At 43.8% G+C, this 27,834-nt stretch overlaps 1 protein-coding gene across 12 annotated transcripts in view; it reads right to left on the bottom strand.

Annotated features, from left to right (window-relative positions):
• LOC144942709 (calmodulin-binding transcription activator 1-like) overlaps positions 1–27,834 on the bottom strand; it is a 529,165-nt gene that overhangs the window by 133,525 nt on the left and 367,806 nt on the right. For 9 of the 12 annotated variants that reach the window (XM_078869561.1, XM_078869559.1, XM_078869558.1 and 6 more), the window contains 5 exons: positions 22,506–24,322; positions 18,654–18,855; positions 14,620–14,969; positions 12,651–12,777; positions 5,872–6,006 (listed from right to left, as the gene is read on the bottom strand). In XM_078869561.1, the coding sequence (XP_078725687.1) occupies positions 5,872–6,006; positions 12,651–12,777; positions 14,620–14,969; positions 18,654–18,855; positions 22,506–24,322 (2,631 nt within the window). The remainder of the gene's footprint in view (positions 1–5,871; positions 6,007–12,650; positions 12,778–14,619; positions 14,970–18,653; positions 18,856–22,505; positions 24,323–27,834) is intronic. The other 3 variants (XM_078869567.1, XM_078869556.1, XM_078869566.1) reach the window with 2 other exon arrangements.

Raw genomic sequence — 27,834 nt, forward strand, 5'->3', positions numbered from 1 at the left:
GGGTTCATTTGTGCCACAATTGCCAACGCAGATATAAATAACGACTTCACGTAAACAGAACCCATGCGAACGCCGTTATGAGGCCCGTTTCAAGGAGGGTTAGAGGTTGCCAGGTAAAGGCGGCAGTCTCATTGAGCCATGTCTGGCCACTGGCGGAGCGGTCACACTCCTCTATCGCCCCCCACACCCCCCCCCCCCAAAAAAAAACGTTGCCGGCTCCTCCAAGTCTAATCCGGTTTCTTGCAGAGTTGTTATCTCGTGTGACGATAACCCGGCCATACCCCTCCTCCCTTCCGTGTCTCTCTTCACGCAGCCTGCACCAATGCATGTGACGTGCTGGGCGCACTTAGGCAAGGGCTTTGGGTATTTCTCCTCGTGTAGCCCCTACCTACTAAAAATAATACGCTCAAGGTCGCTCAACAACACCTGAATGCAGCCCTGTAACCTGATAACCATCGCTCAAACGTCGTTTTTTAAAATCTTGATCTATGCAAATTTTCTTGGCATTTCAGTGTTAAGTTGTAAGATTGACCTTCTGGAGCAACCGTGACTGATCACCACAACTACTAACTCGGTTTCCCCTTTATTAAAGCCACAATTTTATTGGCCAAATGTCAAATGGATGCGCTCTTCATTTAAGCACAACCTCACAAACGACGAATGTCCGTGTGCCTGCAGGGAGAATACAATACTGACTTATTGCTTACCTGATTTAGATTCTACTCCATGGTCAGTGACTTGGATAAGTAAAATGGTAGTACAAGACATCTATGTCACAGAAAAAAAGTAGCTTGATAGGATGAACTCCTTGCTTTGAATATTTAGGAGTAAATGTCACAGAAGATCGAAGGTCGAAGAATCAGGTTCAGACCAGATGGGCAATTGAAATAAGAATGTTCGCAAAATTTAAAAGGACATGGGCAATATACAAGTCCAACCTTAATATTCAAACAACAGCAAATATCGTTCACGTGACATGGCTGTGAATATTGAACATGAACGAGCGACGCCAATGAAATAATTAAGGCTGTTGAGACACAGTCCTTCTTTTGACAGCGTGGAATTCCATGGCACACCGACTACCCATCGTACAAGTGAGTCAAATCGACACAAACCACGACTGGTGATAAGAAACAGGAGGAAGGTGCAATGGTTTGGTGGCTCACATCGCTCAAAGACCAAAGGGAGACAGAGAGAAAGAAGACTCTCCAACGCCATCTTGCGGGACCCAGTCGAACGGACGAGATGTCGGCCAAGGAACAGTCAGTCATATGATGAACGTCGCGATTTGGACAAGGAGATCGGTGGCAGACGATATGCGCGCATCGCAGATGACCACAAGAGGTGGAGAGAGTTGAGTGACAAGGCATCGTGGTGAACCCGTGGCCCCTGACGATTTAGAATAACAATGATGGCTTGGATAAGGACTTCGACGTTAATTCCACTTAAGAAGGAGTCCTTCAAACCTTTTAAAATGCACTAAGAGGTATGAACTCAGTGGAATGAAATATGCTTTTCAACAGTGTCATTCATCATTTTACACGACAATCACCTGCATCTTCGCCCAGGTTGATACTAGGCCTAGGAGGAAGCTCTAATGTGGTTGATGTATGCTGAAAGTTTGACAATATTTTTCACACCACATCACTCTTCCCTTATCAGACTCACATATCTTCACTTATCGGATAGTGACCCTTCACTTATCGGATAATGATCCTTCACTTATCGGATTCACGCCTGGCTGCACATACTGCTGTGTACACATGTGTGTAAGGTGCGTTGCACACAAGATAGCATTCTTTCGTAAACGTGAGTACGTGATATATTTTAAAATACATATAGGTAGCGCATGCACTTCTTTATCTGATCGGTTTTAGTTTCATGCCTGACTAAGAACATAGGCTGAGGACATACCTGAGAAAACTTCAGCGGAACACAGCTCTCTGTTCTCAACAGCCACGCTGATCGCTCGTACATCAAAATACAAAAGTGATTTCTTGCTGATATGAACATTGAGGCATTGCTCATCTCCCACGCTCCCTTTAAGCCTGGAGTGGAAATTACACATTTCTATGGCAGAGGCGAGTCTCCCCATAGGACACCCACGGTTGACTTGCACGCAAAGTGGTATGGATTTTACTGACCGAGGAAAGTTGATGGGTTGAGAAAACCCCCAATCAGGATTTGAATTCGCAACCTGCTGATTGAGCCACCCGGCCGGCATCTGAATTACCACTCTCACACGCTTTGGCTGAGAATTTAGCGATGTAAAGTGCTTTGTGAATTTTCAATGAAAGGTGCCGTATAAAACTACTTAATTAGTATTGTTTGTATAATACAGCACAAGAGGTTACCACAATGTCTGACAATAATACAATAAACCATAGGTGGTAATCATGGAATTTATTCCAATTCTAATTGTCCCATTACCCATAGAATTAAAGTTCAGTGTGGTAAGGCCTCGTAGGTCAGCGTTAACAATTGCACACTTCAATGATGCAGGACAGTCACTTCATGGCAAAGGCAAGAAGCAGAAATGAGGAAGCATTTAAGTCCAGTAACAACAATGCATTGTACTACACTGCTCTCTTCTGCCCACATCATAGCACTACAGCCGACAACATCTACTATGGCATTGTGGTCACCCATCAAAGCACTATCCAGGCTCAACATTTGCTTAGCCTCTGAGGTCTGACAAAGATGGGGTGCACTCAAAAGTGATCTTGTTAAAGGCCACATCGCAAAACGTTCTCGATTACATGAGTGCAAAGGTATTTTCTTTGGACACGTTTAATTCGATTTAAGGTGAAAAACTCGAAGCATCCTTTAAAAGCTTACTGGCGGGTATTTGTTTTGCACCCGTGTGATATATTTGGAGGTGACCAACGGCCACTTAATTTGTGACTGCGGGCGCTGTTTGTGTAATCCACGGGGTCGCGCGTGCACTTAACGGAAGGAGGGGTTCGGGATTGCTCTAAACGTGCCTTTTCCCTCCATGAGCTGAGAGAGTTTGCCTTCTTCGCTGACACGATGACACCTCGGTGCAAGAACCCTCAACAGTTGAGTGCAAAAAAAAATGGTTTGCAAGAGCGGGCGCGGCATTCTTGCCACGCCGCATTTATTACCTGCACCAAGCGTGGCGCCCAATTGATTTAATGTGATAGTAGACTTTGGACTTTTTAGTCTCCGGTCACGTTTTAACTAAACTCACAGTGTGGAGGAAAACACCGTGGTAGCATTGTCTGCTTAAATCGGACTCAATCCTCAACGAGGTACGAAGCCCGACCTGTTTTAGCGACAAGGAATGCTACAAATACTTTGGCGCACAGAGGAGAGTTTTTAACATCAATGTTTGGAAGAAATATCAGTGATATTGCTAAGAGCTTTTATAGAAGACACGAATAAAAATCCTACAATTAGCAGAAAAGCACTTTCTACCAACATATAAATCAGGGTTGCATATTTCATAAAGGGCGATTTTAAAGGCCCTTCCAAATTGTGGTATAATATATTCTATCAACAATATAATACCTTTATACAACAAAAAACTCAACACATTCGTCAATAATGCTACCTTGAAAGGAAAAACGATACAAAAGGTGACGTTTCGGGCAATGTCCCTTGTACATGGAACATACAATTATTTGTTTTATCATTACAAAGTTATATGCATTGTAAGAAATATTATTTGGGGGTGGAGGGGAGGCGAGGCACCATCTGAGAAGATATCACAAAGCGTCAAGTAAACAATGTGTATGTGTGTTGTGCAGCACACTGGGCAGGCCTTCACATCCGCAAAGGTATGTACGTATGTATGTTGAACTTCTTTTGCACCGCACGTAGCCATCCGGGCTAATTGGAGGTGTGGGAGAATGACAACAAACTAAATGCAAAAAGCAGTTCTAAAGAAATGAGTTCTCAATCTAGATTTTTTTAAAGTGCAAAGCTCCAGTGACTTCCTAATATCGGAAGGAAGAGCGTTCCAGACGGCTGCAGAAGCGCATCTGAAAGTGCGCAATGCAGTGACCGTCTTTGTTTTATGGCTAGCCAAACGCCGTTGCTGTGAGGATGACGGGAGCTCGCGTGATGGTTTGTGCTCCTTGACGAGATGAGCAAGGTATTGTGGTTCATTTGTGGCATTCGATTAGAATGCAAAATTACAAAACAAAGGTCAAATAATTTAGAATTAGAAAAAAAACACAATAATAAGAAACGCAGCTACAATCAAGTGAATAATTTGTGTGAAACATTCACAGATTACGAAAGTTTGAACAAGCCATAGTGTTTACGTGAGAAAGCGTGAGTGAATTAATTTCCTGGGCTGAGCGCTCCTTTATTTTCTGTACAGATATGGTGTTAATATAATGCGAAGTTACACTTACTATTTACAAATACTATCAAATCCCCAACAATAATAGACTCATGCTACGGAAATTACAATTCGAAATGTAAATATATGCCTTCGTCAATTTATGCTGAACGGGTTTTAATGTTGTAGCATCTGAATTAATTACCCTAGTGTGTGTGCTTTTTGAGCATATTATCTTCGTGCGTGTTTTTATATGAGCTTTTGCACCACCGTTGTCAACGTAGTCCCGCTAATTTTGCAATTGTTTTCACACAACATCGGTAAACAATGCAAGCTTATTTTAGAGGTTACTTTGTATGAAAAGCAGGTATAGGTGTTAACCTATTATCTTTACATTTTTCCTATTCAGTGGTGACAGGATATATTTCTTTACATTTGTTTCCCTGTTCAGTGGTGACAGGATATATTTGCCATCTCATCCTCATTGTTAGAGCCAAAAGGCACATTTGGGCCAAAACTCAATCTTATCTTCTTCCAGCTGGTAGACAAATCCCACGGACGTTAAGGCTACTTCGAGTACAAATCTAGTTTTCTCCGCAACAGTGTCGAGGCAGTCGACGGCAAGGCCAGCACAGCTGCACGGGAGGATGAGCCCGATGGGCCCCCTCTCATTATCCATGCCAAGCACTGAAACGTTGGGGGAAACCATTCTCTTCTGAACAGAGGGCAATCACCATTCCTTCAACGGTATATTCTCATCATAAGTACACTCTGACAAGGTTTTGTTGTTGTTGAAGAAATAATATACTTTTTTTCTAATGTAATTACTTGAATAAAATAATGCTAATAATAACTGATAGCCCAAAGCAGTGCTGGTTCAAGCCTTCACCAACACACCATTATGTGACTGGGGGCTGTTGTTTGACCATGACCTCAAATTTATATCACAACAACATTCTGGAAGATAAATGCATCGTAAATTACATACGTACAATCATATGCAGAACATTTTGCAGCGTTAAACATCAACAGGAACCATCATTCCCGCAACTATGCATGTACACAATTCCCAAGCCCACAAAAAACAAGTCGTACAGGGACTCATCTACTTACGAACATTCAACTTACGAACTTTCATAGATACGAACAAACCTCTCCGTATGTCCAGTTGCCTGTTCGTACCGAGAGTCTTAAGTTCAACCGCCGCGCAATAGATGGCGGTGGTGGCATCTACATCTGCCGAACATGAAGAACCAGTGGCATCGACATCTACAGTAGATTATACAACTTGTATAGCCATTCCCCGTGTTTAGTGTGCATGCCGTACAATATGTGTGACAGGAGTAAAGCTGGACTTATACACAAATCGACTTAGGAACCGACCTCTGGAACCTAATTCATTTGTAAATAGAGGAGTCCCTGTATAACTTACAAAATCAGTGCTACTACGCACTGCAAGCCCAAGTGCAGCAATTGTCAAAGTAAGAAGATTTCTTGTTTTAAAGTTCGGGGTGGCAGTGGGGCCCCCCCCTACCCTCACCCACCCGGGGGCGGTGACTCACCATCCAGCGAGAGCCAGTCGTGCTGTGTGGCTGGCAGCGACAGAGAGTTGCGCGCCCGGTACTCAAACACCACGGCGGTGGAAATGATCTGCCCTTCGCACGCCACCTGCAGCGTGACCAGCCCTGCCTCGTGAGCTGGGAGCACACGCACGCACGCGCACCGGTTTAGCGTCTGCGGCATCGTCCGCCATCAGTCACACGTCAGCACATTTCCAGCATTTTCTTCTCAGACAAATTTTTTATATATATTATCACGAAGCATAATAGTTGACACGTATTTAGGCAACCTTTCACAATGTCTCAATGCATCCGCACATGAAAAAGGGAGGCATACATAATATACAAAGAACCGGGGTGGTAAAATAAAAGCCAGAGGATAACAAAGCTAATGCTTTATTATTTTCTATTTTTAGTCAGGACTCAAAAGATATCAACACCGATCCGTGCCAAATTGTGACAATCGTGTTTGACGAGTGGGCATGCGGCAAAAACGCGGCAAGCTGATCTCTCCACCATGGCTTTTTCTCCAAGCTGTGCTGTTAAACTATAATACTGTAACATCCAATAGTATTTGCACGAGGCTTTCATAGTTTGCGCAGTATGGCTCTCCGATGCGTTTTTTGGTTGTCCCCCGAGTGTTGTTTGGCACGATGTCCGACGTTTCGCAACACATGCCGGGGAGCTGTCGGAAATCACGCCAAACAATGCGCGGTACGAACGCATTGGAGGTGCTGCAACTAGCGTTTCAAGCAGAGGCCCTTAGCCAGAGTTCAACCGTGATTGCACGGTATTAGCAGAGCAGGTTTAACTTCAACTTAGCAAGATGTGATGGTACATGCCTGCAATCCGGTAACCTGCAAGCGGGGTTGATGTATCACAGAAAGATGGAGAATGAATGATGTGGCTTTTTCTACAGGATAGTATGGCGCTTGTATAGATCTGTACAGCAAGGTGTATGACCCATCTGTGCAAAGTTTGTAAATTCTGCATTTGTATGCACGGGTCTTTCCCTGTGCACTGGTTTTTTGCCCAAGTAAAAATAAAAATATATTAAAATAGGAATTGGAAAACATCGCTAAGCAGTATTCTACTTCAAAAGAGTACAAAGGAATCGTAGGAATCTCGTAAGTAAATACATAAAATCAATATATACTATAAACTAAAATAAACAGCAATAATACTTAAATATTTCACATTTATAGCTTGATTGCACAACTTGATTCGATATATCTCATTTACTAGTCATCAAAGTGGCAAATATCTCCCATGGAAACAACTCTGCTGCTTTTGATTATGTAATGATATGTAGCTCGTATGTAGATTACATGCAGTTTATGTGAACAATATAACAAATATATATTTTATATATTTTTTTAAGTCGGCTCTGCAGCCACACACCTGCTCATCTGCTCTACCGTTTACAATGACCCCGGCGTGACGCGAGCACCATTTTAAAATCATACAATTTGTTGGCGTCCCTCTTTTGCACAAATTGCATTTGCCTCACAAACGTACTCTTAACGTTGATGTGATAGATATTATATTGTCTCGTGGTTATTATTCTTATTATTGTTAATATAAAGTGTTATTATTTGATCCATAATTCGTTTCAGTTTGGATAAGATCGTGTAAGTATAAATACATGTTAATTTTATTTTGTTAATTTACGTATGTTGAACTTCTTTCGCACTGTACGTAGCCAACCGTGCTTATCGGGGATTGTCTTCAACATTATAACCCTCCACCACCTCACAAAGTGGATCAAATAAAGTTGTTAGATGGACTAATATTCCAATGGATTTGGTTTGTCAGCAAACTGGAATGTGAAAAAGCTAAATGTTGATTTTAATCATTACTTTTATACGTAGTGTACACGATGATGTAACCCAAAAGAAACCAATTGTGAATCTCAATATGGTAGTGAAAGCCTACGTATATTATTTGATTGTAAATTTGATGACTCAAATGCATCCAATTAAATTCAACCAATCTCTGTAGATAGATTCAAGTCCATCAAAATGTATCTTTACAGGCTTTCCGCTCGCTTTAAAATTATATTTTATATCCGAAATCTTTCTCTCCTCTCACACACGCACAGCTCTCAACTGTGCTCAAATTAGTCCGATACGTACTTTTTCAAATGTCTGTAATGTTGTGCAAAACACACCTGTTTGAACAGAGTTTTGAATTTAATTTTAATATGAAAATAGAATGAACCAGAGTATTACATTTTGCAGCAAGCTCACAAATCGTTTTGTATTGGCAAGCAGTCGCAAAAAGAAGGGAAGGAACACTAATATACTGAATATCCCTGTTTCATGTGCTTTGACCAAAGGTACTCAAGTTAACGTAGTACGATTGAGCAATCGTGTAATGAATTTCAAACTTCAGATGTAGAAATTGGCCTACCAAATACCGTACTTCAATTATAATTACCATTCTTAATTTGCTAGAGCAAGCCGTGAGAGAATAAAGGGCAAAATGTAATAAGGCTATACCTTACTAACGTCCAATTTATTTTCCCCCCTCAGAGTGCCATGAGCTATATTGGTCTGCACATAGCTCTTAAAACATTGCGAGTAACCCATGTATTACTATACATGGCACAGGTATTAATCATTTCACAAACAAAAATTATTGCACCCCAACCTGTCCGTGCCACTTGTGAATAATGCTACACAATATGCGCTTGCCCAAAAATAAGTAATTTTATTCTTGCATTGTAATAACAGTGGTCCAAATAAGATACTTTGCCCCCAGTATGGAAATGTGGAATTTCCGAAACAGTTTGCCAATGGAGCATTGCTCCAATGTTCGTTGAACTTGGAAACACATTATAAAACGAACTCTTGATATTGCGCATCATTGCATTGTATAGACGTGTGCTCTAGATTGCATTGAGAAAAAAAAGCCAAATTACTGAACAACAATTTAGCATTTTGACTGCAAGGCATATTTAAATTGCACAGTAATGTACGAGCGTTATTGTACGCTGCATATTTGGCATGAGCGTAAAAGGAATCGCCAGGCACCCCTTAGGTCAAGCCCGGACATGTGGGCAAAAAAATGTGCAAGTAAAAACAGTAATGCGTTGACTAATATGCACAGTCTGCCTCAAAGCAACAAGTATCAAGCAAGAGAAAAATATATAGCAAAATCGTGAATCTCAGAAGAAGGTTTCTCTATTTTTGTAACACTGCAGTATGTTATACACAGGTGCAAATATGAAATTGCTGAAATAATGCATGTATAGTTATATACATCAGTAACACATGTAGTAAACATGGGGTACATTAGCTTGGCATTGTGCGTGTATTTAATGGGCTCATTATTGACTTAAACAATTTGACTTTGCCAAAAATGTACAATACATTTAAGGATATTACACATGAAAGCGTTAATTTAATGAAGTTTAATAACATTTAACAAAGAACATAATTAATAGCACACACGTGCATGCGTACCATCATATGACTGCTCACAGCAGTACATACGAAAACGTTTTATTTTTATACACACGAGCTTAACAAAACAATTAGCGTAAACTTTCTACTTTCTCATTTGACCAAAAAAAAAAGAAACCCCTTTAAAACCGCAATTTCAATCGCCCGTCGGACACTACTTACAATAACGCACCGCCAGGCTTAGCACTTCGCTCGATAAATATTACAAATAAAAAAAAACACAAAGACTCCGGCGACTGCAGCAGGGCTTTAACCCAAGCCCAATTTGCACCGCTGCCCTGGCCCCGTGCGAGTGAAGAACCGTCGCCAGTGCTTTACCGCCGCAGACAAAAGTGATATCATCTATCGCCCCCGTCGCCGCCGCCGTCGCCGTCTGCGCCGAAGCTCACTCTGAACGGCGGGCTGCGCCACGGCGATCTTGCCTCCTACTCGAGGACGTGCTGTTGAATCTCGTGGGGGGCACCGAGGTAGGGGCCGCATCCCCCTCTCCCAGTGGGACATCACTCAACGGGGGGGGGGGAGCCCGGGGCGCCAACGCTCACAGCGCATCGCTCACAATGCCCCGGCCGCATAACCGCCTCGTAATAGCCGATAAAGCTGGATGCCGAAACTTGAGCCACTGTGATAATTGCTTCACTTCCTACTGAGCTGGCCGCCAGTGCACTTGGACAAATGTTTTTTTTTCTTTGCGTGGGTTTCTGTGCAACGTGAGGTTAACTTTTTTTTTAGAAAGGTTGTTTCTCTGATACATTTACCGTCTATATTTTTCAGGCGAATAAAGTTAATTGATTGTTTTAAATGAAAACGAATGAGTTGTTCCTCTAGCGGTCCGATGCGTTTTCGGGCTGTTACACCGTGTTATTCGGCACGATGTCCGACGTTTCGCTCCACAATGCTGGAAGCTTCTGAAGGGCTGGGCGGACACATGCAGCGAAGCGTGCATCCCCGAAACACCTCGCAGAGTTAAATAGCACAAGCTCTAAAATGTACGGAGTAAACCGCAGCTGTGTATCTTTAAAAAATGCAGCATGTACTTCAATGAAACGGGATGAGTGGTTTTCCAGACTTATGTTAAGCCACACCACTCTGGACCAGTTTTTCCCTTTGCTGGGGCTCATCAGTAGAGGGACGCATGTACAATATTAAACTAAATAAAGGGAAAACATGTATTTGTTTTTTATTTGAAACTTTTTGGAAATATTAAATGTTTGCACAATTTGCGAAGCACTTTAAGCTACGCAAGTTAATTAGTAAGTGGTATTAACTAATGGGAAAGTTACATTTTAAAGCATGGTTAATTATGTAACGGCCTTCTTTGAAACTTTACTTGCTTGAGCAAGAAAACAAACAGGACTATGGTACTTGCTGGGGGAATGTTTACCTGATGCCAACAGCTTGCTCTATCGGTCATTATATTCTGCTAGATAAGATTTGCAACGATTACTTCCAGGGATTATATCCAAAAGAAAAGCGTGACAATTTTACTCAAGGGGCGACAACGTACTGTGCATACAGTACATATAAACGAATTATATGGCATGTTACAATGTACATTGCAATAATAATTTTTGCACTTATTTTTTGAGGTTATATGGAACTTGGTGAGATCATATTTTGATGGCCGTTTTCATTCCCCGAATTAACTAAAAGAAAAATATCTATGTGATTTCTACAGTAGGCATTTAATCAAATGTAATTCATAACATAAGCATGTGATTCCCACGCATTTTTTAAAAGCAGCACAGAGCAGCCTCAAGCACCGGCTGTGAAATCCTGTATGGAAATCCACAGGGCCTCTTCAAGGAAGATGCAAACCCAAGGAAAAAGAGTAATTATCTTGTTGACAGAGCCAGAGCTGTTTATGCCAGGGTGCAAGACGAGGAAATCACGGTCAGGAGTTGACCAGGCAGCTCAAGAGGGCAGGGCACTGGAGCTGGCGCCACTGAGACCCTGGGTCCATACCCAGACAGGCCTCCTGTGATTAAACTGGGTTCTCAAGTGCAGTGAGCTGACGGAGAAGGGTCGTAAAAGACCACTTCTGCAAAGCCATTGTGAGACGTGGCGCAGACCGCCGTCCTAGATTTTCGAAACTCTTGTTTTGTTTCGTGACTCGAAGGCGATGGGTAAATTTGAATAGGACTGTAGGATAAATACCTTTAACAATCAGTCAAGATCACTCCGCAGTGGTGTCAGTAGTGATATTAATAGAATGCTCTTGAATTATTAAAAAATATTATTGTTTCATGAGTAACCAAGCCGGGAACCCATGAAAAGAACCTGAAATACGTAACTTACATAAGAGCTGTTGATTTTCACGAGTTTTCATTTGACTTTAAATTCATTAAAACATTGTTTGGGATTGGTTTTTTTGTCAACGTAGGAGCAGTGCAGAATGTAATGTGCATCTCACAAGACAGTGCAGCGGCAGATGCTCTACCGCTGTACACTCAGCTAGTGAGCAGTTTGTACGTGGCTCTCTCTCTCTTGAGGTCAAATTAACGTTCAAATAAAATAACTGCAAGATGCAGACTTATTTTTTAACACCGCTTGGCTGCTCGAGAAACGTGAACTTTCAAGACACGTGTTCTTAAAATTGAACCCTTTCGTTGTCAGTTTACGCTTTCAAAAAAGTGTGGTGGATGATTTGTTTTTTTCATACATGGGTGAAACGATGGCGCAAATTTTCTTAAACCCACCCCCCCCACCTAAGTCCAGCCATCAGTAAAATGGGTTACAAAAAGTTAGTCGGTCGGCAGGTCGCGGTGTGGTGGGGGTAAAGTGTGGGTACACCAGCCTCTTTGAAGACATTTGGCCAGTATGGAAGACTTGGCCAAGATATCCTCCAGAACAGTGGTTCTTAACCTTGACTGCAGCCTTGGTTCTCAATCATTAAAACATGTATAATGTTAAAACATAGGTTTGATGACACAAAGTAGTTGTACTCAGGTGCCCGTGCTTAATTTGTGTTTAAAAAAAAAATCTGGCATGTTCTCGTGCCCTCAGAAAAGGCATCTCGCACCCCCAGGAGGTGCGTGCACCCCAGGTTAAGAACCACTGCTCTAGAGGGGCTCTCTAGAGCTCCCTGTATTAAGTTCAGTGGTAAAAATATTTTTTCTCGACTCAATGCCGCTATTCATCCACAGGGTACTCTTCTTTATAACATGTAACATTAGCAATAGCCGGCATGGGCTGGGAGCGTGTGCGCAGAAGGCTTTAAGACGGTCCCTATGAGGGACAGCACCAGCACCCCCTGACCTACCCCGCCCTCTACCCACGATCCATCGCTACAAATGTAGACGAGTGTGATGGTCTCACCTGGGCAGTAGCAGCGAAGCACCCCGCTCTGAATTAACGTCGCAGGGACGGAGATCTGGTCGAAGAGACAGCTGTAACTGTCGCTGCTCACATTCCACGGACCCGTAATAAGAACTTTCACTCCTCCCTGAGAAGAATACGTGAATAGAAAGTGATGGATTTATTAGTATTCTGTTATACTTTTTTTGACCGAGTACAAGTTATTGCGATTTCATTACTGTGCACGTCAATATACACTGTTCATATGAGATCAACTTAATTAAAATAAACCTCAACGAATAGTGTAAATATTACATATGCTAAAGATGACAAATGTCATTACATTAGTGAATCAAGTGCTATTCTATCCATCTACGTCAAATGCGGATTAACTCACTGAACAACCTTACTACTCAAACAATATATCATGTGACGTATTAATAACGAACCTTTTTTTTTTTTTACAAATAATATCACAATACAGTGTTTGCTCAGAGCAGATAAATAAAAAGCGCATGAACACGGTGGGGGGCCGCCCTTTCTTTGGTCTCGGTCCACTGCTTGCTCAGGCGTGTTTCAGTGCAAAGCAATCACGCGCATTGCGCGCCGAGTGCGCGCAGTCTAGGAATATGGCAACGCAAGCGGGCCAGCAGAGACCTAAAAGATAATATCACGAAAAACTTCTACACTTTCACCATCAACCTGCGGATGTGTGGAAGAAGCAGAGCAACTCCCCCCCCACCTGCCACCCCACGCATCTCCTTAGGTCTAATGAGGCAATTGGGACGTTTCACTGCACCCATGTCATCATCATGCGCGGCTGTGCTCGCATCGCTCCTGCCGATGGACCCACCATACGTGGCTGGGGCGGGGACACACGGTTATCCACGAACACGGCGAGCAACGGAAACGTGACCCCGCTTCTGACAAAGTCTCAATGCCAAATCGATACTTGCGATTCACCCAGGAGAGCTTCGCTGGGTGTCAAGATTGCTTTTGCTTGGAGGGTCTCCTACAATAAATGGGCTGTTTGGCCAATTCCATAGTATGTACATATGTTGAACTTCTTTCATACCGTACATAGCCAACTGTGCTAATCGGAGGTGTGAGGGGAACACTACAAACTCAACACAAAAAGTAGTTTAGTTTGTTGTCTTCCTTCCCCCGCACCTCCTCCATTCATGAGTGTTTGGCTCCATGTACGAATCAAATCAAGTGTCCCGGAGAAAAAACCCCCGACATGGAGAGGGGCTGGTAACACTCAAAGCTCTGCACAGACAGATAAAAGTGGGCGGAAAACTCGGAGAGTAGATTACCCCACTTTGAACGCTAAACGGAGTTACACTGACAAATATATTTATATTTAGGTCGACGCAAACGAAATCAGCATAGCGCATCGCTGGCAAGATGGCTGCGCGTAACTTAACTCTCCTGGGTGGTGAGTGTCACAGCGTAGGACTGTATTGTGTTTCGGCATTGAGTTAAGTGCATTACTGAGTGTTTACAAACTCCAACGACTCCACATGCCATCGAATTACAATGGCACGAGTAGCCCCAACACCCCTATTTGTAACAAATAAAACAGAGGCGTGAGACAAGTGAGACAGAACCCAAACACACCAGGAAAATAAGCACCCAAATTATTTTCGTGAAACAAACGTTTGTGGAGGAGTGGAATCCATTAATGAAATCCTCGGCATATTGCAACATCCAAAACATACCGCGAGTCAAAATAGCTTCTCTTTCTACTTCTCTTCCCCCGCAATGCTCGAGATTGGAATTCCCTGTCCATTGACTATTTTCCCAAAGTCTTACAACCGTGCTCAATTCAAGAAACATATTAAACCGATCGCACATTTATTCTGCGACACCTTCAACACCGCTGTTCATTGCTGGCCGCTCAGTGTTTCAGGGCCTTTGGGCCTGTGCTCAGCACCCGTGATAAAAGAAAATGACAAAATGAAAAATACATGTGATATAAGACACTCACCTCAGGGTAGGACCATTCCGGGGAAAAATCTGTCACAGTCACCAGCTGCCCAGTGCCGGCCCCATGTCCATCACTTCCCACCATGCCCTGCGGCGACTCCACACCAGCCATCCCCACAAATGAAACCGAGCTGCCAGCCGTGCTCAGCTGTAGGCCAGGTAGCCCATTCTGGGCTTGCTGTTGACTCTGTGGTTGTTGCTGTTGCTGTTGTTGTGGCTGCTGCTGCTGCTGTGGCTGCGTGCAGTTCATGGGGACGTGTGACGTGAAAGTGCTCACAGTTCCGCCACCACCGTTGCTGCTGCCCTCGATGAGCCTCTCCTGCAGGCCGTAAAGACTGCGGGAGCCTCCACCTGGAGGGATGGTGCAGAACGACAAAAGGCGGGACCCAGGGTAAGACTGATTTTTTTGCAATAGCTTCAGAAACAATGAACTGTTGTCATTTTTCACGCGAAGAAAAATTATGTATGACAGGTCATGAGTTATTTTGTATTTTTACTCGCCGATAGAAAGGTTGCCGCGTGTCTTACTTTTAAATGTGTAATATATTCGCAATGTTGTGAAAGTACAACGTGGACAGGTTAATTAAAACGTAAAGAGCTGGGAATGTAAAACAAAACCTTAGAAGAAAAAAACCCAGCACAATATTAATTATAATCATACATATATTATGTACAATCTTAAGTCTACTGTGCAAGAGTCAGGATTAGACGTCGAAACATATGTACACACGTGTTTTACTATCACGTAGGCCTCATATTGTGATACTGCAACTTTAAAACACAAAGTTTCATGTATTCTGAATGACAACATTCAACAATCAGATCTAACTTTCCTCCCGCTTAAAGTAGAACAAGCGAGTCGCTTCAAGAGTACCCCACTCACACTGACAAGATCGTGCATGCATTGTTGCAAATTTTTAAATAATACTGTCCATGACCCATGCATCAGATGCCACAAAACACGTAATTTCATATTGCAAGAGAGCAGCTACATGTAAAACATATTTCCAATCCGGTATCATGAATTATAAGTTAATAGCGCTAGTTTTGAGAAAGATTTTTATTTATTTTTTTAGTGGCTCACTACAGGGCACGTGAGTGGTAAGAGAGACTTCTACACTCAATGTACACTTGATACTTTTAAACCATCACCAGTGTGGAATGAATTCCAATTTATCTTCACTCATCGTGAATCCAAAATTAAACTCGGCTCTCAGGCCAGTCATGCCCGGGTCTCTGCTCTAATATAGTGCTTCCAAAAGAAAAACAATCTAGCCGATTTCAAACACATCCTTTTGGACTCCAAAGAAGTTTGAAATTCCATTACGATGCTACAGAACGCTTTATGGGGCATCCTCATGCCTGCCGAATTAATTTCAGTTTTACGTGATTGCCACTATAAGTGCAAGTAAATGGCCTAGTCCTCTGTGCTATCTGTGCTACACATTTGGTTGTCAACGTCAATTGGTAGATCTTTTCCAAGAAGAGCTTGAGAAAAAAACATTGTCTTCCAATGATTTAACCCTCATTTAAGTGAATTGCATTACGAGCATATAATTGATTAAATAAAACGCTCTGTAATCTGCATCAAACCACCCTTTGATAGCTCTTCCTGGGCTAAGCATATTTCATTATGCCTAACTAACTGTCGTAGAATTATGGTCATTTTATCCATTGGTATGACTATCAGAATGACTATTAATCATCTGTATTGTTCCTGTTATTGTCATAGTCTGCAATGTTTGTCAGTCCATTCCACCAACAGGCAGTCATATTTTTGCTACGCACACCCAGATAAATCGCAATGTCCCTCCTGTCACAATATAAACACACTAAAAATCGTTAGGTAAGTGACAGTTCACGTGACCAACACAGGATTATATTCCGTCACCCCTTGAGGTCACGAAGCACTCGGGGGCAATTTTAGGGAAGTCGTTGCCGGCAAAAATAGTAACTTGGAATGGTTGCCACACCACCTGCCGCGCCGCTAGACACAAAGAGTGAACTGACAAGATGAGTCCGCTGAAAGCTGCCACATGTAAACACCTGTCAGAGTTCAACAGCATTGGTTCGTGCAAGCCGAACTCTGCTGATGAGACGCTCAATGTCAAAACCAGTCGAGAGTTTGCTTGCGTTGAACGAATGCTGCTGAAAGTAATACACTCTCAGAAGGCCATGCGGTTGATGGGATGTCTAAAAAAAGACTCGTATTTTTTTTACGTGGAGGGATAATACGTGAAGGGGGTGTATTGTTTACATTGTTATGTCACTATGTCATTGCCACACAAAGTTACTACATTTTCTCCTCATCAAACCTGTTTCCAGTGAACAATGACAGTGATTATTGTCATAAAATTGCTCTTATGCATCTGCAGCCTGTAATAATCACAGGTGACACCGGACAACTATGTCTGGTGCGATTATACCCTTATAACACATTCCTGCGGAGGGAGCTGGTAGGAACGTTGGGTTCCTCGGTCAATGGCCAGGGTCAATGGCGGTGTGGTGTATTCCGCAAATATGGCCGACTGTGAGGGCGGGCACAAGCCGGCGTGAGTAGGTTAAACGTTGAGTTTTATAAGGGCACCACGGGGTGACCAGCCCCTCCCCACCCAGCCCCACCCCTCCCACCCCCCACCCAGCCTCACCCTCCCCACCCAGCCCCTCCCCACCCTCCCCTCCCCACCAAGCCCCTCCCCACCCTCCCCTCTCCACCCAGCCCCACCCCTCCCATTTTTGGATGCACGACGGACGGACACATTAATCCCCTGTGCGCTGGTGGAACCAGGTGGTTCCTAACAGTATAGCTTCCTGCAAAATCAGTGTCATTGCATGTTCAGGCAGGCCACAGTGCGATTGTGGCCATGCAACCCAAACTATGGGTTACCTTATAGTAAACCACTGTAGTCTGCGCTCCTCCAATGGAGGAGTAGCAAAACGACACAAACTGTCTCTCCTGAAGCCCTCACTGATTGTGGATAGCAGTCCTCAACATATTGACATTTGCATTAACAGAAGAAGTCGTTCAGAGCAAAGCTAAGTCGATGCAGATGAAAAGCTATTGGGCAGGCTTTGAGATTGTGCTATATAGCCTGGAGCTTTTTGAGGAACTTAATGAAATCATTAACTTAATTAAGTTATGAATGAAGTCCCCAGCACATGGAACGGAACGTCAGGCATTATGTTGAACAACACGCGTTGCAACCCGGAAAGTACATCAGTTATTTATTATTTGCATTCATGTGCAACTGTTGTAATAGAATCAACTCACTCTACATTAGAAGAGGGTGCAATGTCTTGGCAGCTACATCATGGGACCTCCTTTGCCAGTACCAAAATATGAGAATAAGTTTTTTCTCATATTTTGGTATTGGCAAAAGAGGTCCCATGATGTTGATGCTCACCCCGAGCTCTCATTACTCTGATTGTGCATTGTCTTTGTGCTGTACGCCTTTTGGCGTCCTCTGGTCTAACACCATTTGAGACGAGGCTAAAAATAAAGCCGTCTCTGGTGTGGACCAATCAGTTTCAAAGACAATGCATACATTATCAGAGTATTTTTTTTTGCATTCTGACCACGAGTATTGTGGTTAATGCAGAAATTAATCCTTGTAAAAGGTGTTTTTTTGTTGCCAGAAAAATGGGGAAAAAACCTATTCTCATGTCTTGGCAGCTGTCTGGGATTTGAAACCAGACACACAGGCACTGATATATTAGGTGAATTAAATTTGAAATCGTAACCTACAAAAGTATTACAAAATATAATTTGATGTTCAGAATAACTGATAAAAAAAAAGTAATGCTTGCTAATCGAGGCATGCAAGTACTTTTAATATCCTGTTCTCAAAACATTTTGACTGCCACTCACACCAAGATAAGACTAGGCAGACATACATAAATATAATAGTGTCTTGTCAACTTTAATAAATTTCTACACGATTAGAATGGACGCGACTTCATTCTCCGCTGCCTGAAATAAGCTCTTTCACTTTGTTATCTACGGGAGGCACGCACGTAGACACGCATGTGTGTTACCTCCAGAGTCCGTAGCCATGAAGTCGGCCATGAGGTCAGGGAACTGGCTATCGAAGGTCAGGTCAAACTGCTCCAGGTTGATCTCCATGTTCGATGCACCACCGCCTCCCCCACCGCCACCGCCAGAGCTCGTCCCGCTGCTGGCTGACGCACTGGCCATGTCGCTCTGCACCATGTTATACAGGTCTCCTGCATTGCCCGCCTGCAGAAAAAGAACGTTGATCAGCGTCAATCCGAAAGCAGCACTAGCAATTCATGTATTCATTCACTCATTCACTGCTGGATGACGGCCTCCCCCATACCGTGCGCATGGCGCACGTGGCTATTCTGACCGTACTTCACCACGCTGCCCAGCGCTGGTACGTAAAGGCAGGAGGCAGAGACGAGGAAGCGCAGAAGTGCAGTACAACTATGGATTATTGCTGCTCACTGCTGCTGAGAATGTAGCCACACAGTCTCTGAAATGTATACTGTGCATATAATGAAGGGAAAAAAACAACAACCGTCTATGTCATTGAAAACATCTGTTGTCGTGGTACGTTTTCTTCCACAGTTTAAGTCAGCGGTTCTTAACATTTACTGCAGCCTTGCACCCCTTTGGTTCTCAATCGTAAAAATGTGTATAATATTAATAAATACATAGGTTTGATTAAGCAAATTAGTTGTACTTACGTGCCCTGCTTAATTTGTGTTTCGATGATCTACCTTCTAAAAACATCTGGCATGTCACCGCACCCCCAGAAAGGGCATTTCACACCCCCAGGGGGTGCGTGCACCCCAGGTTAAGAAGAACTACTGGTTTAAGTGTTGTAATGCCTCGTCCTATTACTGGCATACCAAGATCGTTTTGCGTGCTTAACTTGTCAAAATAAATTGACACCTAGAACACCACGCGGGTAATGCAGCACCAAGGAAGAATGATCACATACCAAAATAAGCTTAACCTTTAAGGCCAATAGTTAAATAATCACCGTACATTACACCATTGCCAACCGTGCTAATAGGAGGTGCGGGAAAAAGATAACAAACAAAACACAAAAAGCAGTTAAAAAAATTATTTTCAATATAGATTTAAAAGTGCATAGCTCCAGTAGCATTCCAGACGGCCGCAGAAACACACCTGATAGCACGCAATGCATTGACCGTCTTTTTTTGATGGCTAGCCAAAAGCCACTGCTGCTGCGAGGATGACCAGAGCTCGCGTGATGGTTTATGCTCCTTGATGAGATCAGAAAGGTATTGTGGTTCATTTGTGGCAAGCACTTCGTGTGTAATGAGTTCGACCTTATCATGTATTCATTTGGCAACAGGAAGCCAATGCAGCTCGGCGAACACTGGACGGACATGGTCAGATCTTGCAGTACCCCGTCACGACAAGTGCCAGAGAATTTTGTAGACGCTGCAGCATGGTAATGGTTTTGCCAGACGTGCCATAGAGTAGTGAGTTGCAATAACTGAGTCTTGTTGATACTATGCTACACGCCACCGTGTTGGCTTTGTCACGACTCAATAATGGTGAAATGTTTCGTAGAGCCCCGATAATTGCAGAACTTGACTATATTTTGCACCACTGCACCACCTTTGTCTTTTACGTGTAACACTGCCAATAATCTGCAAGATTATCTTGCACCTCGGATTAGCATGGTTGGCGACGTTACGTCACGAAATCAGGTTTCGAGATCAGAGGCGGAAGTGGGGGTGTATGCAATTATGTAATAGATCAGTAATTAGCCACCTTAGCATGTGACTCACCTGTAAGGAATTGCAATGTGTTGTGTATTACTTAAACATACCCTTCTAGGCTGCGCTGAGTCTGTAGCTATCACAGCGGTTGAAATTATTTGAATTCTTCTCAATTTCGATTGATTCACTAACTAGTCTTGGCCAGTAATAATTAGTTCTGCATAACACTTCAACGTTATCCAAATCAATTGAGTGTCCTTGTTGGCAAGCATGCTCTGCCACTCCTGACAACTGTGTTTGGGAAAATGTAATGTTCCTTTGGTGTTCTTTTAGTCTTACGCTAATGTTACATCCCGTCTGTCCAATATAACACTTACCGTATAAGCAATCGATCCGATATACACCTTCTGTTGATTACTTCGCTAATTAATCTTAGTATAAGACACTAGTTTTTGAATTTTGTGTACCATACCAAAACTCACTATAATGTTTTGCTTTGCAGAACACGGGCTAATTTGTCAGTAACTCCCGAGATATATGGTATTTGAATTGTTTTGATAATCTGATCACTTTCAGCAGTATTGTTGTTCGGTCTTGGTTTGGCATTCAATACTCCCTTAATTTGTGCTTCTTTAACATGTGTAATGTCTTTCCTTAAGACTTTCACCATCTGACACTGTCTTTGCCCGATGTTTGAGCGTCTTGATGGGAGAGTATTTCTGTGCTGGGTGATGATGCGAATCTGCATTCAGTAGATGCTGTGTGTTATTTAGCCATTTTGACCACGTCCAAGCAAAATATCCAGGAAGGGGAGTGTGTTGTTCACCCCCATTTCCATGGTGAACTGAATGGCTGGGTTTTGTGTATTGAGATTATTAAAAAATTCATTAAGTCTATCTTTACCATGTGGCCAGACAACCAAAGTGTCATGAACATATCTAAACCAAAAAGATGGTTTGAATGTACTTGAAGCAAGTGCTCTTGTTTCAAAGTTTTCCATGTACAGATTTGCTAAAAGCAGGAGACGAAGGAGAGCCCATTGCTGCTCCTTCCTTTTGTTTAAAGAAATCCCCTCTCCATAAGAAGTAAGTGTTATTTAGACAATGGCCGGCTAGTTTTGGAATATGTTCTGGTAAACCTGTCTTCTTTACTAGTGTATCAAGTAATTTAAGTGACTCGTTAACTGGAACCTTAGTGAACAGAGAAATTACATCAAAACTTACCAGAATATCATTAGGGTTAAGTTTAATATCTTTAATCACATTCACAAGATGTTCTGAATTTCTTATAAATTAAGATGTCCTACCAATGTAGGGTTATATTTGTTTCGTTACATATTTTGCTCATTTATATGTGGCAGAGCCTATTGTACTTACTATGGGTCGTAATGGGATACCGATTTTATGAATGTTTGGTAGCCCATAAAATCTTGGAGGTTTTGAGGCCCGTGGCTTAATTTGGTATTGCTCCTTCTTGGGGATTAATGAATTTGCAATGATTGCAGAAGTCTTGAATTCTAAAGTATTGGTTGGATCTCGTTACATTTTAATGTAGATATCTTCCTCCAATAAATCTTTAATTGTATTATCATAATCTGATCAGGACATCACTACAACATCACTACAGTAGTGCGGCCTTTATCAGCTGCCAGAATTTGAATTCATTTATTTAATCGAAGCTCTCTTAAGTCTTATGCTTCACCAAAGCTAATATCTTTTTTTTGTATTTTGCTATTTTCAATTATTTTGGGAACCTCGTATCTAGTCTTCTCTGTCTCGTTATGTGGAAGATGCCTTATCGCTGATTCCACCTTGGCAATTATCTCATCTACTGGAATTGTGCGTGGGGCAATGGAAAAGTTAAGGCCTTTAGAAAGGACGGAAATCATGTCACTGGTTAAATCAGTGTTAGTTAAGTTCATTACAGTTTTGTTTTTAAATTGTTCGTTATTATTTGGGACTTGTTTGTTTTGTAGTCTGGAGAATTCCTAAATTTGCTTAGTTTTAGTGAGATTAAATATATTATCAGCCGATTGTTGTATTATAGTATCGATATTAATAATATTGTCATGGGTCATGGGTGTGGGTGGTTAATTGGTCTTGGCGGGGTAGGTGACAGTCGGACACGTGACGTTGCACTCCGCGTCACGCACGCCTTATCTGGACTCACCTGCAGCGCCGCTAGCCCCGTGCCACCGTTACTGCTGCTGCTCACTTTGGGCTCCGAGAACTGCCGCCCGGCGTCCGACGGGACCTTGGGCGCCATCGCGATGTCGCCCGTCGACGAGTGTACGCTCACGGACACCGAGGTGTCCATGGCCGTCTCCACGTCCTGCTGGGGCATTGCCTGCAGCTCCGGCTGGTACTGGTACAATCGCACCGGGGAGCTTGGGTCCGATTTCACACTGGGGGAAGGGACACTCACTCCACCGCTGACACTAGGCCCGTTGCCATTGACTCCAGCACACACTGCTGAAAACTGCGTAGGACTTTCCGTCTTCAGGACCTGGGTCTGGGTGAGCGGGCTCGCCGGTTTGCTGCAGCCAAGGTGCTGCTGCTGCTGTTGTTGTTGTTGCTGTTGTTGCTGCTGCTGCGGCTGATGCTCCTCTTTTGTGGGGTTCTCCTGCAATGTGAAAAACCCAGGAGACGGCTGCTGCTGTTGCTGTTGTTGCTGCTGCTGCTGTGACTGCTGGTGCTGGATTTGTAAGGAGGAAGGGGGGCTGGCAGGAAGGTGCGTGTATGTGATGGCTGAATAAGGCTTGTGTGTGTAAAGGCTACTGAAGTCCATATTCTCCAGAGTCGTAGAGGGACTCAGGCACCCAGAGGAGATCAACGTCCCCTTAATAATCTGGTTGGTCGACTCAGAGTTGATAAGCAACTGGTTGTCTGGCTTAAGCGTGGAGGCAACGGGATCGGACGAGACAATCATCCCTCCGTACTCCTCGTCCACTTGGTGATCCATTCCTTTGACTTCCGTCTTCAACGAATGAATGAGTCCCGTTGCCGGGCTGAAGACAGCCTCGGCGGCGCCCGGAGACGCGTACCCCGGGTTGATGGAGTCCTTGTTGAGGCCCCCTCCGTACGTCTGGCCCTGCTTGGGACTGTTTAGGAAAGCGTCGGGGTCGAACGTGGACGGGGTGCTGATGATGGAGGCCCCGCCACCGCCGCCACCGTCTCCGGTGTCCATGCTCTGGTGGTGGTCGACGGCCACGGCCCCCGCCAGCGCCAGGGCGGAGTCCAGGCCGCCGTGCGGCAGCAGGGTCAGGCCCGACAGCTCGGAGCTCGACCCCGCGGCCAGCCCCGACAGCTCGTGGTTGGCCGTCGGCGGGAGCGCCAGGTTCGGTCGAACGGACTCCAGCGACAGCTCCTGGTTGACGGTGAGGCCCAGGCCCTGGCCGCCGGCTGACGCGGCGAGCGACATGAACTGCTGCCCGCCGGACAGCGCGGTGGATATGGGCACGGGCTTTCCGCCCGCGATGCCCGTCATGAAGATGACGGCGTTCTGCGGGAGACTGCACGTCACCGCCGCCATGGCGAGGCCATCCGCCTCGCCGAAGAAGTTGTTGGCGGAGCCGAGCGGGGAGTTTTGCGTTGTGTCCGGGATCTCCACCTGGCTCTCGGAGGTGGACGACGATACCACTTCGCTGCTGCCGCCCTGCTGCTGTTGCTGCCGCTGCAACTGCTGCAGCTGTTGCTGCTGCAGCGCCGAGGTGGACGAAGAAGGTGGGGAAGGCGACGGGCTCGCCTTGGAGCCCTTCCCCATGGGCCTCTCCTGGCCGGGGCTGCAGCTGCTCGGCTCCGTCTCGCACTTGGTCTCGCAGGACGAGGAGGTGGATGAGGAGGTGGATGAGGAGGCGGAGGAGATGTTCTGTACCTCGGTGAGGGCGGCCTGTGCGGCAGCGCCGCCGCCGCCCTTTGCCTCCACCTTGGGCGAGATGATGCGGTGCTTCGTGCTGTTGCACTTGTGCGGTGTGCTCCCTGCAGCCCCTAACCAGAAGAAAGCAGTCAATAACAATGGCGGGGCGAGAGGGAACAGTGGCGGCGCGTGAAAGCGTTCAACGAGAGACAATGGCGCGAGTGAGAAGCGCACAATGGACAGGACTGGAGGTTATAGATGTTCGCGCCCACCCGGGTGCATTTTCTCCGGGAAGCCAGAATAAAAATGTCTCCGTGGAAAAAATTCCCTCTGAAAAAACTGTCATTTAGTTTCTGTTTTCATCGCTATCGATTATCACCGCGATATCCAGCATGGTGCTGTCATTGCGGCAGTCCAATTGATGGGACACATCGTCTAACATCCAGGGCTGTAGCGCAGCAGCTCCCGCTAAGCGGTCGAGCGGCGGGGTGATGTCACACAACACAACGCACATCTGAGGCCTGCAACAGCATCTTGGTTGGAGAATCTGAACGCAAGTTGCGAACGCCTGCGATGGAGGTTTGTCGTCAAAGCATTGTCCTGCTTCTCTCAATAGTCTCTGCTTTGTCGACATCCATTGGAACAACAGTACACCCGGTAAAAACTGTACAGTGAATGTAAAAATGTAAAGGGGGCCCTGGCGAAGTGCCGGAGATAGGTATGCAAAAGTGCAGCTACTGTGGGAGAGCATTACTAGCGATTGACCTACCAGTTTGTTCAGGAGCACAAGTTAGGGCGAGAATTTGGTTGGCTAGCACATGCGTGCTCCCAATGTACTGTTTTTACCCCTTCCTTCTCAATGCCACGTACACATTTTTTTCGGATATATGTTGGCCACTGTTTACTCGTGGGCTTTATACATCCACACTTATCTCCCCTGGTGACCATGTACCGGTGTCATATTCAAGTTACCTCTCAAGTCGGTGTATTGGGTTGAGAGTGAATTTGACAGGGCATCCTTGTTGACAACTAAAGCAAATGTCTGACAACTAATATGGTTAAAACTACAAATATTGGTGAATAATGAGCAATACATTATTGTGTTCTTTGTGTGTTGGGCAAATGTATGATGATCTTAATCTTTTTCTAAAATCGTGAACACGTGATCTACTGCAATAACATACAAAAAATACGAGAAGTCACATACATCTCATGTCTGTTATAAGTTTACCTACACGCATTGCGGTCACACAATTATTTATTTCTGAACAAACATCCACTCACAAGAGCATGCCTAAAAAGTGAAAGAAACGTTTACTGATTTGGAAATGTAAGAATATTGTTAATTTGTTTTTTTTTATATTGTCAATTAGGTACCAAAGATAGTGGCCAATTTGCAAAAATGTGTGCGTATCTTCGTAAAAATAATGCTATTTTGTCTCTCGCATCTCTTCATAAGTGACTCATATCCTTTGTAGATACACATTCAGGATCAGAATATTTATTTAGACTGGAGAAATCCAAAACACGCGTTACATTTTCACGTGGAATTACTGTGTCATGCAATTGCCAAACAAAAATTGCCAAACAACTTGAACTCCACCACAAGCTATTAACCAACAGTGGAATGCATCGACTGTGGCATTAGTGAGGCTCAGCTATCCGTCACAAATATGTATTCTGTTAACGTATTTATGTATGTTGAAATTATTTTGCACCGTACTTAGCCAACCGTGGTAATTGGAGGCGCAGGGGAAGGACAACAAACTAAACGCAAAAAGCAGTTCCAAAGAAATGAGTTTTCAATCTGGATTATTTAAAAGTGCATAGCTCCAGTGGCTTCCTAATATCGGAAGGAAGAGCATTCCAGACGGCTGCAGAAGCGCGTCTGATCATTAACCCATGCCCTCTATATCACTAGCCTCTGTTCTAATGTTGCTTAGGTATATGTAATATACATCTGGTAAAAACAAATATATGTGTGTGCATATATATGTATAACTATTTATTGAGTATACATTGAATATGAGGCATGCGTAAGTCTTGGGTATGAATGTAATGTGCATGCATTAATCCATTAAGATTGGTTACAATCACATGCCATATGTTCAAAGTGTGTATTATTGAAACGTTAATCTGCAGGCTTTTAATTTAGGCCACCTTCAAAGTATCGCACTCACATTGAAAACACTTTTTCTGTAAACATATTTCCATATTGTGATTATAATACTGGTATATTCTTACATAACCATGCCATTTCCATGCACCGTTAGTGAAGGGATGTGTAGGTTGTTATATAAAATCCTTGGGCAGTGGTTCCCAAGATTTCTCAGTGGCTACACCAACTCGGGGTGCTTTATTTATAAAATAAAACAACTTTTTTAACTCTGGTGCTAGTAATGTATGGCATTTTGTGTTTGTGAAGTTGAATAACTATTTCTATTATTATTCATTATGCCTGGGAATTTGCCTCGACTCATCATAAATAACACAAATATTTCCTTCACTTTATTAATGTTTTCTAATTCGACCTCACTTTAATTGAACTGTCCATATAAATTTTGCGAACCCAAATTACCAATCGATACAGCCATAAAATGCTTAGCACTTGTCAATAAATAATTTGGACACGTATATTTTTTCCCAGTCTATGTTCAGAAATATTTATTTCATTTGTAAGACTGCGGGAGGCCAAACTAAATTGCAATAAATGCATCCAAACAAAATGAAACCTGCTCACAAGGCCAATCGTTGGAAACCACTGCTCCAAGATACACGAGGGGTGGTTCAGTATGCCCAGGGACTAAATGTGAGTTAGCTTAAGACTGCCCACACACTCCAAGGGAAAATTCGAGTGCCTTCCCCCCCCCCCCCCCGATGCAATTGGCTGCCTGACCATGACTCAAAACGCACGTGGATCAATTGGCAACTTCCACATTATAATCAATGCTTATCGTTGCTGCTTCTGCTGTGGGACCTATTGCAATGGCACATCTAAGTGAATTGTCAAAAAACACAGAAAGCAACCCTTACTCTAGAGACTATTATCCAGTGCTGCATTGAAGCAGCATTATGGTTGTATTCCTCCTAGCACACATAGGGGGCTATACAGGATTTAACCACTAAATTTTGAAGTTGCTTCGCTGTGTAACTGCACTACATTTAGCGACGATGGTTAGACTGTTGATGCAACTGTCTACTAATAGTTTATAAAATGTTCAGGACGCTTGAGAATAAACTCCACTGACAATTATATCCCGGTGTGTGGAATTTTACTTTGTCAGAAAGTGACATTTTATCCACAGCACTGGAGGTTACCATACTCGCTCATTATTGAAACATGCAACGTGGCCCCCAATTATCAACCAATATGGGATTTTTGTTTTTATTTCCAGTGCAAACGGCGATCCCTGACGGTGTGCAGCCTGCACATTGCGTGTAGGGGAAATGGTTGGCCGTTGCTTGATACCGCGTGGGGTGACGGAACGAAGGATCCTCCCCTGTGTGCAAAATATCAGCAATACCTGCGGCGTATTAATTTAACTACTCGCTTTAAAGCTCAGGGGGCGTCTCATCTTTCAGGCGCTGAACGTATCGAAAATCTGCTGAGCGTCTTGCAATACGGCAAGTTAAGCACTCGACT

This window comes from Lampetra fluviatilis, chromosome 28, assembly GCF_964198595.1.
Source record: "Lampetra fluviatilis chromosome 28, kcLamFluv1.1, whole genome shotgun sequence".
NCBI lineage: Eukaryota > Metazoa > Chordata > Hyperoartia > Petromyzontiformes > Petromyzontidae > Lampetra > Lampetra fluviatilis.